This window comes from Barbus barbus (assembly GCF_936440315.1).
Source record: "Barbus barbus genome assembly, chromosome: 25".
NCBI classification, from domain to species: Eukaryota; Metazoa; Chordata; class Actinopteri; order Cypriniformes; family Cyprinidae; genus Barbus; species Barbus barbus.
This window is the reverse complement of record NC_136753.1, coordinates 200001-213263: the sequence shown is the minus strand read 5'-3', so window position 1 is coordinate 213263 and position 13263 is coordinate 200001. Positions and strand designations below refer to the sequence as shown.

General features: G+C 46.5%; 2 protein-coding genes across 2 annotated transcripts in view; one reads left to right on the top strand and one right to left on the bottom strand.

Annotated features, from left to right (window-relative positions):
• LOC306844727 (transcription activator BRG1-like) overlaps window positions 1-13263 on the bottom strand; it is a gene marked incomplete at its 3' end in the record, with an annotated part of 39084 nt that overhangs the window by 5049 nt on the left and 20772 nt on the right. Inside the window, exons 17-25 of the mRNA XM_079377084.1 lie at window positions 12872-12982; window positions 12547-12789; window positions 10411-10524; window positions 10225-10332; window positions 10025-10111; window positions 9899-9945; window positions 9646-9812; window positions 4144-4307; window positions 3830-4057 (exon numbers count right to left, since the gene is read on the bottom strand). Coding sequence (XP_079233210.1) covers window positions 3830-4057; window positions 4144-4307; window positions 9646-9812; window positions 9899-9945; window positions 10025-10111; window positions 10225-10332; window positions 10411-10524; window positions 12547-12789; window positions 12872-12982 — 1269 coding nt within the window. The remainder of the gene's footprint in view (window positions 1-3829; window positions 4058-4143; window positions 4308-9645; window positions 9813-9898; window positions 9946-10024; window positions 10112-10224; window positions 10333-10410; window positions 10525-12546; window positions 12790-12871; window positions 12983-13263) is intronic.
• The window catches only part of LOC306844728 (T-cell acute lymphocytic leukemia protein 1-like), a 40610-nt gene that overhangs the window by 19211 nt on the left and 8136 nt on the right, over window positions 1-13263 (top strand). The gene's annotated exons all lie outside the window — the stretch shown is intronic.

Below are 13263 nucleotides of genomic sequence, written 5' to 3'. Positions count from 1 at the left end.
CCTCATTCTGACCCTCTGTCTAAAGCGACCTGTTTTAAGGGGCGTGTCCTTTAAGGCTCGTCAGTAATCAGCCACTGTTATGATTGGCTAACATCATTACATAGGAAACAGTATCAAAGCCCCCTCACTATTGCATGTTTTGAGTGTATTGACAACATGATCAAAATAAAACGGTAATTTCCAAACAAAGTATTATGAAATAATTTACTCACTGTTTGTGATGCAGCTGCAGTCAGATCTAGTTCCGCTTCATCTTTCAACAAATGATTCTTTGTGAACTCTCCATGACACTGTGCCTTGATTACAAAACACAATGCTCTGATCAATCCTCAGACACGATCCGGGACGCCATTACAAATAAACTATCCACTTGTTCCTTACTGTCGGGGTCCTGTCACAGCGATCTGGATTATTTAGTAATTTGGTGACAGGGCTCTGACAGTCCCTGTGTCCTGTCTGTGTGAGGGGGCACGGATTCGTGCTCGCTCGAGCTACGCGCTCTTCCCTATGGGTTCCGATTTGTGAGCGCGGGGTTCGGGCGGGCTCGAGCTGTGTTCCCTCTCATCTTTGTGACTTGTTTTTGGTGCAGAGCGTGGTGTTCGGGTCTCAGCACTGGATTTAAGTTCGGATTCTGTTTGCGTGCCGGGGTACGGACACTCGCGCTCCACATATTGTCCTTCAGCGTGAGCGCATGGTTGAAGTGTTCATTCACTCACCGGGCGCTCGTGTCTTACGTCACTGTCTGTCTTTCTTGTGAGCACATGGGGTTTGTTTTGTTATTCGTGCCATGTGCTCATGTCTATCGTGTTACCCCGCCCCTCTCGTTAGCTGTTCATTGATTAATTTGCTTCCAGCCGTGCTCCCTTATTAATAATTATGTAATTCGGTTCCCTACTTATGCTCCCTTTGTTTGCTGTCCTGGGCTGATGTGTCTCACTTTGTTTGTATGCCTGCCCGTTACTCTGTTCCTGCCTGTTCCCGGTATTTTTCCCTGTTTATATTTATCATTCTGATTTTCCCCTTTGGGCAGGTTCTTGTTGCTGTTTTTTGTTAATTTATTTTTTTTGGTTAAATAAATTAATTTATTGTACCATTCATTCCGTGACAGAACAAATTAGCCACAAGAAGACTCAGCAGGATGGAGGTTTATTCTTTTTATTTTTCAAGGAAGAAGCAGTGCCTCAACCATTCCAAGCCAGCCCTAGCCTGGAGACTGCATCTCTGCCAACAGAGCGGCTGTCCGTTGGGTTTGTATGCGGAGGCCCTCTACGACGCAGCCCCCCAAAACCAGCTCCACCCAACGTAGCGATTCCCACTCACAGTCCTCCCGAGGCGACAGTACCTGCTCACGATCCTCCCAAGGCAGCGGTGCCCGCTCACGATCCTCCCGAGGCGGCAGTGCCCACTCACGATCCTCCCCAGGCGGCAGTGTCCACTCACGATCCTCCCAAGGCAGCGGTGCCCACTCACGATCCTCCCGAGGTAGCAGTGCACGTTCACGATCCTCCCGAGGCAGCGGTGCCCACTCACGATCCTCCCCAGGCGGCAGTGCCCACTCACAATCCTCCCAAGGCAGCCGTGCCCATTCACGATCCTCCCGAGGCGGCAGTGCCCACTCACGATCCTCCCAAGGCAGCGTTGCCCGCTCATGATCCTCCCGAGGCGGCAGTGCCCACTCACAAGGCTTCCGAGAAAGCAGTTCCCACTTACAGTCTTCCAGAGGCAGAGGTTCCCACGTACAGTCTTCCCGAGGCGGCAGTGCGCGCTCATGATCCTACCGAGGTGGCAGTGCCCGCTCACAAGGCTCCCGAGACAGCAGTTCCCGCTTACAGTCTTCCCGAGGCAGTGGTGCCCGCTCACAGTTACCCCGAGGCGGTGGTGCCTGCTCACAAGACTCCTGAGATGGCAGTTCCCGCTTACAGTTCCCCGAGGCGGTGGTGCCCGCTCACAACGCTCCCGATGTGGCGTTGCCCGCTCACAAGGCTCCCGAGACAGCAGTTCCCACTTACAGTCTTCCCGAGGCAGCGGTGCCTGCTCACAGTTCCCCCGAGGTGATGGTGCCTGCTCACAAGGCTCCTGAGATGGCAGTTCCCACTCACAGTTCCCCGAGGCGGTGGTGCCCGCTCACAACGCTCCCGAAGCGGCGGTGCCCGCTCACGAGACTCCTGAGACAGCGGTGGCTGCTCACTATGTTCCCGAGATGGATGCCGTCCCTGAACTCTTTGACTGCCCGATCCCGGCCATGGTGGCCATTAAGACAATTGTTTTTATTTTTTTATCCTGAACCCCCCTGGTCTGTCCCACCCGCACCACCCTGGCTGTCTGCCGGGGGTCAATATAGGCAGGAGCTTTCCAGGTGCAATCCTCCCGCTCCCCCCTGGTCATCAGCCAGGATTCCTGGGCCTCCCGACCCTCCCTTGTTCAACCCACCCTTCCCACCCTAGCCTGTTTCCCCAGATCTGTCTCTGACTCGTTTGACCCCTCCCTCCCTCCTTCCCCCTACCTATGCTGCACTGTGTAATGATTTGTTTTTTATCTGTTTGCATTGTGTTTTCTTTTTCTCTCCAGTCTGTTCTTTGTTTGTATGTTTTTTCTGGTGTTCGGTGTCCCTCATAGGGACACCAGGAGGTATCCCTTTTGGGGAGGGGTACTGTCGGGGTCCTGTCACAGCGATCTGGATTATTTGGTAATTTGGTGACAGGGCTCTGACAGTCCCTGTGTCCTGTCTGTGTGAGGGGGCACGGTTTCGTGCTCGCTCGAGCTACGCGCTCTTCACTATGGATTCTGATTTGTGAGCGCGGGGTTCGGGCGGGCTCGAGCCGTGTTCCCTCTCGTCTTTGTGACTTGTTGTTGGTGCGGAGCGTGGTGTTCAGGTCTCGGCACTGGATTCAAGTTCGGATTCTGTTTGCGTGCCGGGGTTCAGACACTCGCGCTCCACATATTGTCCTTCAGTGTGAGCGCACGGTTGAAGTGTTCATTCACTCACCGGGCGCTCGTGTCTTACGTCATTGTCTGTCTTTCTTGTGAGCACATGGGGTTTGTTTTGTTATTCGTGCCATGTGCTCATGTCTATCGTCTTATCCCGCCCCTCTCATTATCTGTTCATTGATTCATTTGCTTCCACCCATGTTCCCTTATTCATTTGTAATTCGGTTCCCTACTTATGCTCTCTTTGTTTGCTGTCCTGGGCTGATGTGTCTCACTCTGATTGTATGCCTGCCCGTTACCCTGTTCCTGCCTGTTCCCGGTATTTTCCCCTGTTGCATTTGAGTCTTCGCCACCCATTCATTCCGTGACACTTACGCTGGGCTCCTTCTGATATCTGTACAAAGACGTGAACGAGCTGTTTAAACCAAATGCTTTTCTTTCACTGCATTTGTCCTGACGGCAGACACATATCTGTTTACTGTATCCAGTGCAGACGAGAGAGCGCAGTGATTGTGATTTCTATTTGCTTTTGACATGACGTGACACTCGCATTCAGCACGATCAAGCCATTAGCGACTGAACGCCAGTGGGCGGGGGCCTATGGGGAGAAGAAGAATATTCGTCAATGTGCTGCTCTGGAGGCGTGTTTATGCAAATGACTGCGACCGAATGACGTTACACTGCACCTCGGATCCAAATGAGACATTTTCTGAGGGTTATTAAATAATTAATTTTTTATTGATGAGGACATTTTAAGTTATGAAACTTGCAGGACGTATTAAGCATACAAAGTCCTCTTCTGTGTCAAAAGATCAAGGGAAATTTGGTTTCTCATGTCATGACCCCTTTAATATTGGAGTAATGTGAAGGTGGTTGATGCGGAGCGAATGAAACTCCTGACCTCATCCTGCTCCTCGTGCTCCAGAATGGCTTGCAGAAACGCTCGGCGCTCGTGACTCGACGACTTCTGGTCGAACATGCCGGCCTGGATCACCTTCTGGTCCACGTTCAGCTTGTATTTAGCGGCTGCCAGGATCTTCTCCTCGACGCTGTTGACGGTACAGAGCCGCAGAACCCGCACCTCGTTCTGCTGACCGATGCGGTGAGCTCGATCCTGTGCCTGGAGGTCCTGCAGAACATCAGAGGAGCCAGGAACATGAGACCAGCGTCCCAGCTGATGATGATGATGATGATGATGATGATGATGGTGGGTACCTGATGAGGATTCCAGTCGCTGTCAAATATGATGACGGTGTCGGCGCTCTGCAGATTGAGGCCCAGTCCACCCGCTCTGGTGCTCAGCAGGAATATGAAGTACTGAGAGGCTGGATCATTGAAGGTCTTCAGCAGCATCCCACGATCCTCTGCTTTAGTCGTGCCTAAAACAGACAAACACACGCTCAAGCAAATATAATTTCTATCATTAGTCTTCTCTGAGTTAGGGTTAGGGTTAGCCACAATAATGGAGTCGGCCCGACCGTTTCCCACATCTTTTACATGATTCCTGAGCAGTGTTGGGCAGTAACTACTTGCAGTAAAAAAAATAGTGTAGCTAGTTCAAGTTCAAGTTGAACTTTATTCTCATTCTGCTACATGTGTGCATATATAGTGGAACGAAATGTCGTGTCTCGCAGGACCACGGTGCTACATACTAGTTAAACATAAGATAAACATACAACAATGCAAAAAAAAAAAAAAACAGAGCATCTGACTATACATATACTATAACTACTATACCTAGTTGCCTAGACATACACAAACTGAGACTGTACAAGAACTTTACATATATACTGTACATGAAATTGTGCAAAAAGATAGAAATAAAAATAAAAATTGTATATATATTTCGTACATTAAATTGTTGTGCAGATTAAAGAGATTTTGTGGGAAGCAGCGCGTAGTGCAATGCTCAAGTAAACATTTTTTTTATTGAGTCTTTGTATCAGGGACTGTTCATAGAAAGTGTCTAGTGTGCATATAGTGGGATGAGTGCGTTACTACAGGTGGTTTGTATAGCCCACTCACCTGTTTGTAGCACACTCAGAATTGCACTTAGGAAAAGTTGTCAACAGTATTAATGAGTTGGGTGAGTGGGGGGGCAGAGGGGGGCAGGGAGATTGGAGTTAAGAGCTCTCACAGCCTGGGGAAAAAAGCTGTTGAGCAATCTGACAGAGCGAGCTTTGATACTCTGGTACCTTCTACCTGATGGTAGGAGCTGGAAGAGGTTGTGGGAGGGTTGGGTGGGGTCTTTCACGATGCTGAAGGCCTTGCTGGAGCATCGTGCAAGGAAAATGTCCAGGATGGAGGGGAGAGGGGCACCGATGATCTTTGCGGCAGTGTTCACTGTCCGTTGTAGGGTCTTGAGGTCAGCAGCACTGCAGTTCCCAAACCAGACAGTGATGCAGGTGGTCAGGACACTCTCAATGGTGCCTCTGTAGAATGTGGTGAGGATGCGTGGCGGGAGACTTGCCCTTTTCAGCCGGCGGAGAAAGTGGAGGCGCTGTTGTCCCTTCTTGTTGAGTGATGTGATGTTGGTGGTCCAGGTGAGATCCTCTGAGATGTGCACCCCCAGGAATTTAGTGCTGCCGACTCTCTCCACGGTTGAGCCGTCGATGGTCAGTGGGGGGTGGTCAACAGAGTTTCTCCTGAAGTCCATCACAACCTCTTTTGTCTTACTCACATTGAGGAACAGGTTGTTAGCACCACACCATTTCGCCAGCTGTGCCACTTCCTCTCTGTAGAACGTTTCATCGTTGTTGCTGATGAGGCCTACCACAGTTGTTTCATCAGCAAACTTGATAATGTGGTTGGAGCTGGACTTGGCAGTGCAGTCGTGGGTCAACAGCGTGAAGAGCAGCGGGCTGAGCACACAGCCTTGTGGGGCACCTGTGCTCAGTGTGGTAGTGCTGGAGGAGTTGCGGCCGACAAGGACTGACTGAGGTCTTGCAGTTAAAAAGTCCAGAATCCAATTACAGAGGGAGGTGTTAAGGCCCAGCAAGTTTAGTTTGTGGATGAGCTGTTGTGGCATTATAGTGTTGAATGCTGAGCTGAAGTCGATGAACAGCATTCTTACATAAGAGTCTTTCTGTTCCAGATGAGTAAGAGCTAGGTGGAGAGTGGTGGATATTGCATCGTCCGTGGAACGGTTTGGACGGTATGCAAACTGGAATGGGTCGAGTGTGTTTGGGAGACTGGACTTGATGTGATGCATGACTAACCTCTCAAAGCACTTCATCATGATTGGGGTCAGTGCTATGGGACGATAGTCATTCAGACAGGACACGGGTGACTTCTTTGGTACTGGAATTATGGAGGTGGATTTGAGACAGCTGGGGACGACTGCCTGGCTCAGCGAGGTGTTGAAGATGTCTGTTAGGACATCCATCAGCTGTGCAGCACAGTCTCTCAGTACACGTCCAGGTATGTTGTCAGGGCCCGCAGCCTTTCGTGGGTTAATCCGGGACAGGGTCTTCCTTACGTCGGCTGGAGAGAGACAGAGTACCTGGTCGTTTGGAGATGTGAGTAGTTTCTGTGCAGGTGTGTCGTTCTGTATCTCAAACCGTGAGTAGAAGTGGTTGAGTGCATCTGGTAAGGATGTCATCATCACTGGCCTGTGGTGGGGGCTTATAGTCAGTGATGGTCTGAATGGCTTGCCACAGGGACCGAGTGTCTTTACTGTCTGTGAAATTGTTGTTAATTTTTTTAGCATATTGTTGTTTTGCCTTCTTGATGCCATGAGACAGATTGGCTCTTGCTGTTTTGAGGGCTGCTTTGTCTCCTGACAACGAACCACGAACCTCTGCTGTCATCCATGGCTTCTGGTTGGCACATGTGGTAATGGTCTTGGTGACTGTCACATCATCTATGCACTTTTTGATGTAAGCAGTCACAGTATCAGTGTACTACTGCAGGTCTGTGTGGTTGTTGTAGGTGACTGCCTCTTTAAACATGTTCCAGTCTGTGTCCTGGAAGCAGTCCTGCAGTGCTGAGGTGGCATTGTCTGGCCATACTGTGATCTGCTTTTGAACCGGTTTGGTGAGTTTGAGAAGTGAAGTGAAGTGACATTCAGCCAAGTATGGTGACCCATACTCGGAATTCGTGCTCTGCATTTAACCCATCCAACGTGCACACACACAGCAGTGAACACACACACACCGTGAACATACACCCGGAGCAGTGGGCAGCCATTTTATGCTGCAGCGCCCGGGGAGCAGTTGGGGGTTCGGTGCCTTGCTCAAGGGCACCTCAGTCGTGGTATCGAGGGTGGAGAGAGCGCTGGACATTCACTCCCCCCACCTACAATCCCTGCCGGCCCGAGACTCGAACCCACAACCTTCGGATTACAAGTCCGACTCTCTAACCATTAGGCTACGACTTCCCTAGAAGTGGTCTATATGCTGGGATTAGCATAACAGTGATGTGGTCCGAGTACCCGAGGTGGGGGCGGGGTTCAGCTTTGTATGCATTTTTCTCTGTTGTATAAACAAAGTCCAGTGCGTTGTTCCCCCTTGTTGCAAAGTTCACATGTTGGTAGAACTTTGGTAAAACTGTCTTTAGGTTTGCATGGTTTAAGTCACCGGCTGTGATGAAAAAGCCGTCGGGGTTATTTGTTTGTTGTTCACTGATGGCGCTGTACAGTTCACAAAGCGCATCTTTAGCGTTTGCACACGGGGGATGTAAACCGCGACAATAACAATGACCGTGAACTCCCGCAGCAGATAGAACGGTCAGCTAATTACTAATATTAAGATTTCAGTAATAATATGACAGTTACCATCCATAAAACAGCTTGTTACTTAGTTACTTTTGATGCCTCAACCCCGCTGATTTGAAATCAAACAATCCAATAATTCCTAGATTTATATTCATAATTTTCATGACTCATGAATTCATGAAGTCAGCAGAGCAGCAGGCAAGCTTGGAACATGGAAAAGCTTCATTCAGTGGATGGAAATATTGCCATTACATTGATTTTGTCAGTAGAGAAGATGATCTGAATACTGAAGTCGTGGCATTACTTTACTCTGGTGTTACACTGCTTGCCCTCATCCCTCTGATTCTGATATAAATTGTATAAAATCTTTTTAGAAAACTAAACAATTTCTTATGAACTTATGTGATTTCTTTTGATAAAATACATAATGGAATATAATCGTATATGGGTAACAGAGAAATTATAGCTACAATTAGCTTCAAGCTACACATGACAATTGTTTCGGAAGGAGAGCGTTCAGATAGTAAACTTAATTAGCATGATAGTAAATATATACAGTTGTGCTCATAAGATTACATACTCCTTGCAGAATATGCAAATATGTTAATAATTTTAACTAAAAAAAATAGAGATCATGAAAATTGCATGTTATTTTTATTTAGTACTCTTACAATTTACCCTGATCATGTGACAGATCTGCCAGGCTCTGTCACCAGCCAATCACAACGCACTCCTTCACCTGAATACTAATCACATGCACCTGCACGTCATTATGCCATTCATCAAGCACTCAGTGTCCGGTCTCGTTTTTGAGAAGAGGACTACTGAAGCTTCACAGCTCTATGCCTGCTACTTACCGCCGTGTCTACTTACCCACAGTGTTTCCTCCCGAGTGTATTCTCCGACGTTCTCCAGTCAGTCTGCTCCCGTGTTCCTTCCAAGTCTCCTGTCTAGACGAGGTGTGTGTCATCTCCAGTTCTCCAACGTCCTATCGTGAGAAGATAATCAAGTTACCATTCTGCACTCTACCGAATTCTGCCAAGTTCATTACCCACCTGTTTCATTCTACATTGCTCATCAGTTGACAATAAACATCTGGTTTATTCATCCATCTCCCTGTCCGAGTCTCTTACGTAACAGATCATCCAATTCAAAAAGTTTACACCCCAGCTCTTAATGCATTGTGCTGCATTCTTGAGCATCAGCAAATGTTTTCACCTTATATAATAGTTAGTCCTCCAGTTGCCCTCAGTGTGAAAAGATGCATCTCAAAATCATACAGTCACTATTGGAAAGGGTTCAAATATGCAGAAGATGCTGGAAAACCAAAGAATGTGCAGGAGCTGGAGGATTTTTCTGAAGAACAGCAGGCAGAGGAACTGCTCAGAACCAAAGAGGACTCATGAACAACTATCACAAAACAGAAAGACAGTCGTGGATCATTCGGGAAACAACACAGATTATTAAGATTCAAGGGTATGTAAACGTTTGAACTGGGTCATTTTTTATTAATTCAGTTATCATTTTGTCTTGTGGAGAATATATAAGCATCTGTTATGTGAAATAGCTTATTCAGGAGAGTATTAAATAAACAATAACATGCAATTGTCATGATCCCTCTTATTTGGTTAAAATTATTAACATTTTGCATATTCTGCAAGGGGCATGTAAATTTATGAGCACAACTGTATATTCAGCCAGCTCACCTCTGTGTTATGGTTTAGCTATATTCCGAGCTCGGAGATCCCCCCCCTTCTCAGACACCACGCCAAATATTCTTTCTATTTGCTCAATCTGATTATATGTAAATGCAAACTTGTGAATACCAGATGAAAATAGTGTGTGATCTCTAGTGAAGAAGCCTCAACGACACACATGCTCTGAGGAATCATTCAGACGCTGCAGGACGAGGTTTGTCCAGAGCATCATGAGCAATAATACTCATAATCATGCTATACTTCACAAACACCACAAACTACAGATGAAGAGAAACACAAGCTCACCATCCAGACGCAGGTATTTAAAGCTGCGGTAAGCGAAATAATCCTCCATTATGGTCATCAGAGACGTCATTTGGCAGAAGAGCAGCACTTTGTGATTGGACGCTCGTAATTTGGGCAAAATACGATCCAGCACCTCAAACTTTCCCGAGGCGCGGTATAAATCAGGCCTGCAGGTCAGACGTGAGAGGAAGGTTTAGTGCTGGAGACATCTAATATGTGTCACAGATAATTCTACAGCATTTCTACTGCTCACCCCTGAACGATCCCTCCTGTGAAACCCAGATGCTCAGAAAACGACTCCTGCAAAAGCAGCACATCACGCTCAGCGACACAAGAAATGAAACGCGTTGACCAGATGACCAATGCCACACTAACACACCTCGATCTGCTGGAACATGTAGGGGTGATTGCAGATCTTCCTCAGCTGCATGATGGTGTTCATCAGAGTCTTAGTGCCGCCTTTACCCTGAAACACACGTTCATAAACGCACACCTTTACCCCGACACATCCAGCGGCACACAGACTGCATCCAGACGAGCTGAACATGATCTCCAGCACAGAGAGCTCCTCTTCCTCACCTTCTTGTCCTTCTCGGAGCCGTCAGTCAGCAGCACTCCTTTGGCCTGCATGTGTCGGTACAGGACCCTCTGAAGCGCAGACATGTCACACTTGATCACGTACTCCACCTGCACATGCACATAAAACAGCACAATGCTTCATCTGTCCGGGACGATGACACAGACTCAGACTGCAGTCCGATTCACCTTCTCAGGCAGCTGCGCCTCCACTTCCTTCTTCAGCCTGCGCAACAGGAAGGGGCGGAGCACCTTGTGCAGGCGGCGGATGATCAGGATGGTCTCCTCCTCATTCAGATCCACCTGAGAGAGACATCAGTCACATCTACTACTGCTCATTCTTGACAAGCAGAATCAAATATTAAAGGCTCCAGATGGAATCACACTGGTTAGTTTGTTTTATCACAATGATGTGAACATAGCGGTAGATTTAAATGAATTCCACTACTTTGCTTTGAATGGCAACTTCACGTTTCGTGCCTGTACGCTCATGGGTTTGATTGACAGGAAAAGCATGAATTGATAAAAATGTATAATCTGACTGAATGCAATTTAAGTTGTTTTGGATAAGATCGTCTGCCAAATATGTGAATGTAAATGACCTGTCAGGTTGACATCTTCAAGGATCATCCAGAACGTGGCTGCAAGATTAATCTTTAATGAGCTGAAAAGAACGCACGTCACACCTCTGTTCATCAGTCTGCACTGGCTACCAATAGCTGCTCGCATTAAATTCAAGGCATTAATGTTTGCCTACAGAACCACCTCTGGCTCTGCTCCCCTTCACCTAAATTCAGTTCTTCAGATTTATGTGCCTCTAGAAGCTTGTGTTCTTCAAGTGAACGACGCTTTCTTCTTCATCCCAAAGAGGCACAAAATCACTTTCACAGACTTTTACATTAACTGTTCCCTCCTGCCCAACTCAATCCCAGCAGTCCTGAGCCCTCTTCAAGAATCGGCTAAAAACACATCTCTTCCATCTTTATTTGACCCTCTAACTCTAGCATTCTCTTATTCTAATTCTATTCTTTAAAAAAACTTGCCCCTTTTAGACTTGCACTCTATTCATTTACTAACTGCTTGTTTTCTTTTAAAAACAAGAACAATAGATTCTCTATTCTTTTTCTATTCTATCTGTTTTCTTTTTATTTATTATATAATAAAAAAAAACCTCGCTATGTGTAGTGCGTTAAGCTAACTGAGACTTGTTATAGCACTTACATATCATTGCTCTTTTGTTGGTTTTGATTGCTTCTGTTGTCCTCATTTGTAAGTCACTTCGGATATAAGCATCTACTAAATTACTAAAAGTAATGTAAATTTAATAACATTTTAATAATGGCTCTAATTATATGCGAATAGTGGCGTCCACGCTAAAAATGATAATTTTTTTCCATCTGATGAATGATAAAAACATTGACAGCCAATCAGAATCCACTCGGCTTTAACGAGCTCAAGCATTTAAAGCGCTCATAATAAACGTAACATTACTGACCACCAGTGAGGATGATAACTGATCAAATAGTTATCATTATAGCTATTGTTCTTAGTGTGGACAGGCCTTAACGGTCAATCCCTGAGCGATGACTAACTTTAGCTTTTCTCTGTTCATTTTCTTAAAGGGGTCACATGACAGAATTTCAAGTTTTTCTTTTTCGTTGGAGTGTTATACAAGCTGTTCGTGCATTAATAAGATCTGTAAAGGCGAAAAGATTAAAGTCTCAAGAGATATTCTTTCTAAAAGTGAAGACTCGACCACACCCTCCTAAAAGCCTCATATAAACATACATCTACATCACTGGTGGGAAGATTTGCATAACATTGCCTAAATGTTTACGCAAAGAAAGCAGTAACTTTTATTCTCGCTGTAGTTTTGTTGCCGCTATGGAAGCTGATATTCCAAATATGGTGATGGGTGTAACATTTCGTCCGTCACACGCTTGAGGTATTCGGCCAATCACAACGCACTGGATAGCTGGCCAATCACAGCATGCCTCGCTTTTCTGAACGATGAGCTTTGTTTCAGAAAGGTGGGGCAGAGAGGAGCAACAATAATGTACAGTATGCAGAAAATAATGTGTTTTTTGATACTTAAACCACATAAACACATAAATACAGAAAATAATGGTATTTTTTAGCGACGTCGTATGACCCCTGTAATAAATAATCAAGTTACAGTGAATAAAAAGTCTGCATTTGAGCACATTTCTGAAAGTCTGATTCCTGCTTTCATAGAAAACATCTGCTAACACGCTAACACAAGCAGCATTAGCACTCCATAATCGGTCTGTGTGTCTGTGTAAGAGCAGCGCTGGACAGACGGACCTTCTCTCCGGTCATGGCGAAGGGCGCGTTGAACCACTGCTCAAACGTGCTGCAGCTCTTGAAGATGGTGGGCAGCAGGAAGTTGAGCAGCGCCCAGAGCTCCGGAAGCTTGTTCTGCAGCGGCGTCCCGGTCAGCAGCACGCGCCGCGGCGCCAGGTAATGTGTGTTCAACACCTGCGTCAGCTTACAGTGATGGTTCTTCATGCGATGGCCTTCGTCCACGATCATGTATTTCCAGCGAATCTGTGTCAGGAGACAGGAGCTCGTCAGCGCTTCTGGTCGAGGTCAAAGGTCACAGGTGACCACACAGAGGCAAACGCGTTACCTTGGCCAGCACATGCTTGTCTTTAATGATGTATTCGTAGGTGGTGATCAGCACGTTGAACTTGCCGCTGCGCAGCTGAGGGACGAAGGCTCTTCTAGCAGCAGGAGATCCCTGAACACACACATGATCACATGATTAAACCAGGCGCTGGGCTTTGAGGGAGGACTACCAACAAAAGAGGCTCTCTACACTGAAAGGTCATCATGACATTTACTTCCTTAAAACATATACATTTATTCAAAGCGACTTAAATGTAAGAAACCTCGTAAGGACTTAAGAGTTGCTGTACTTGCAGAACACAGGCATAATATAAACTAAAGTGACACTGCTGTCTTCAGCAGAGCTGCTTTACAGCTGAAGTCATTTCATAATTGATGAATTTTACAACATTA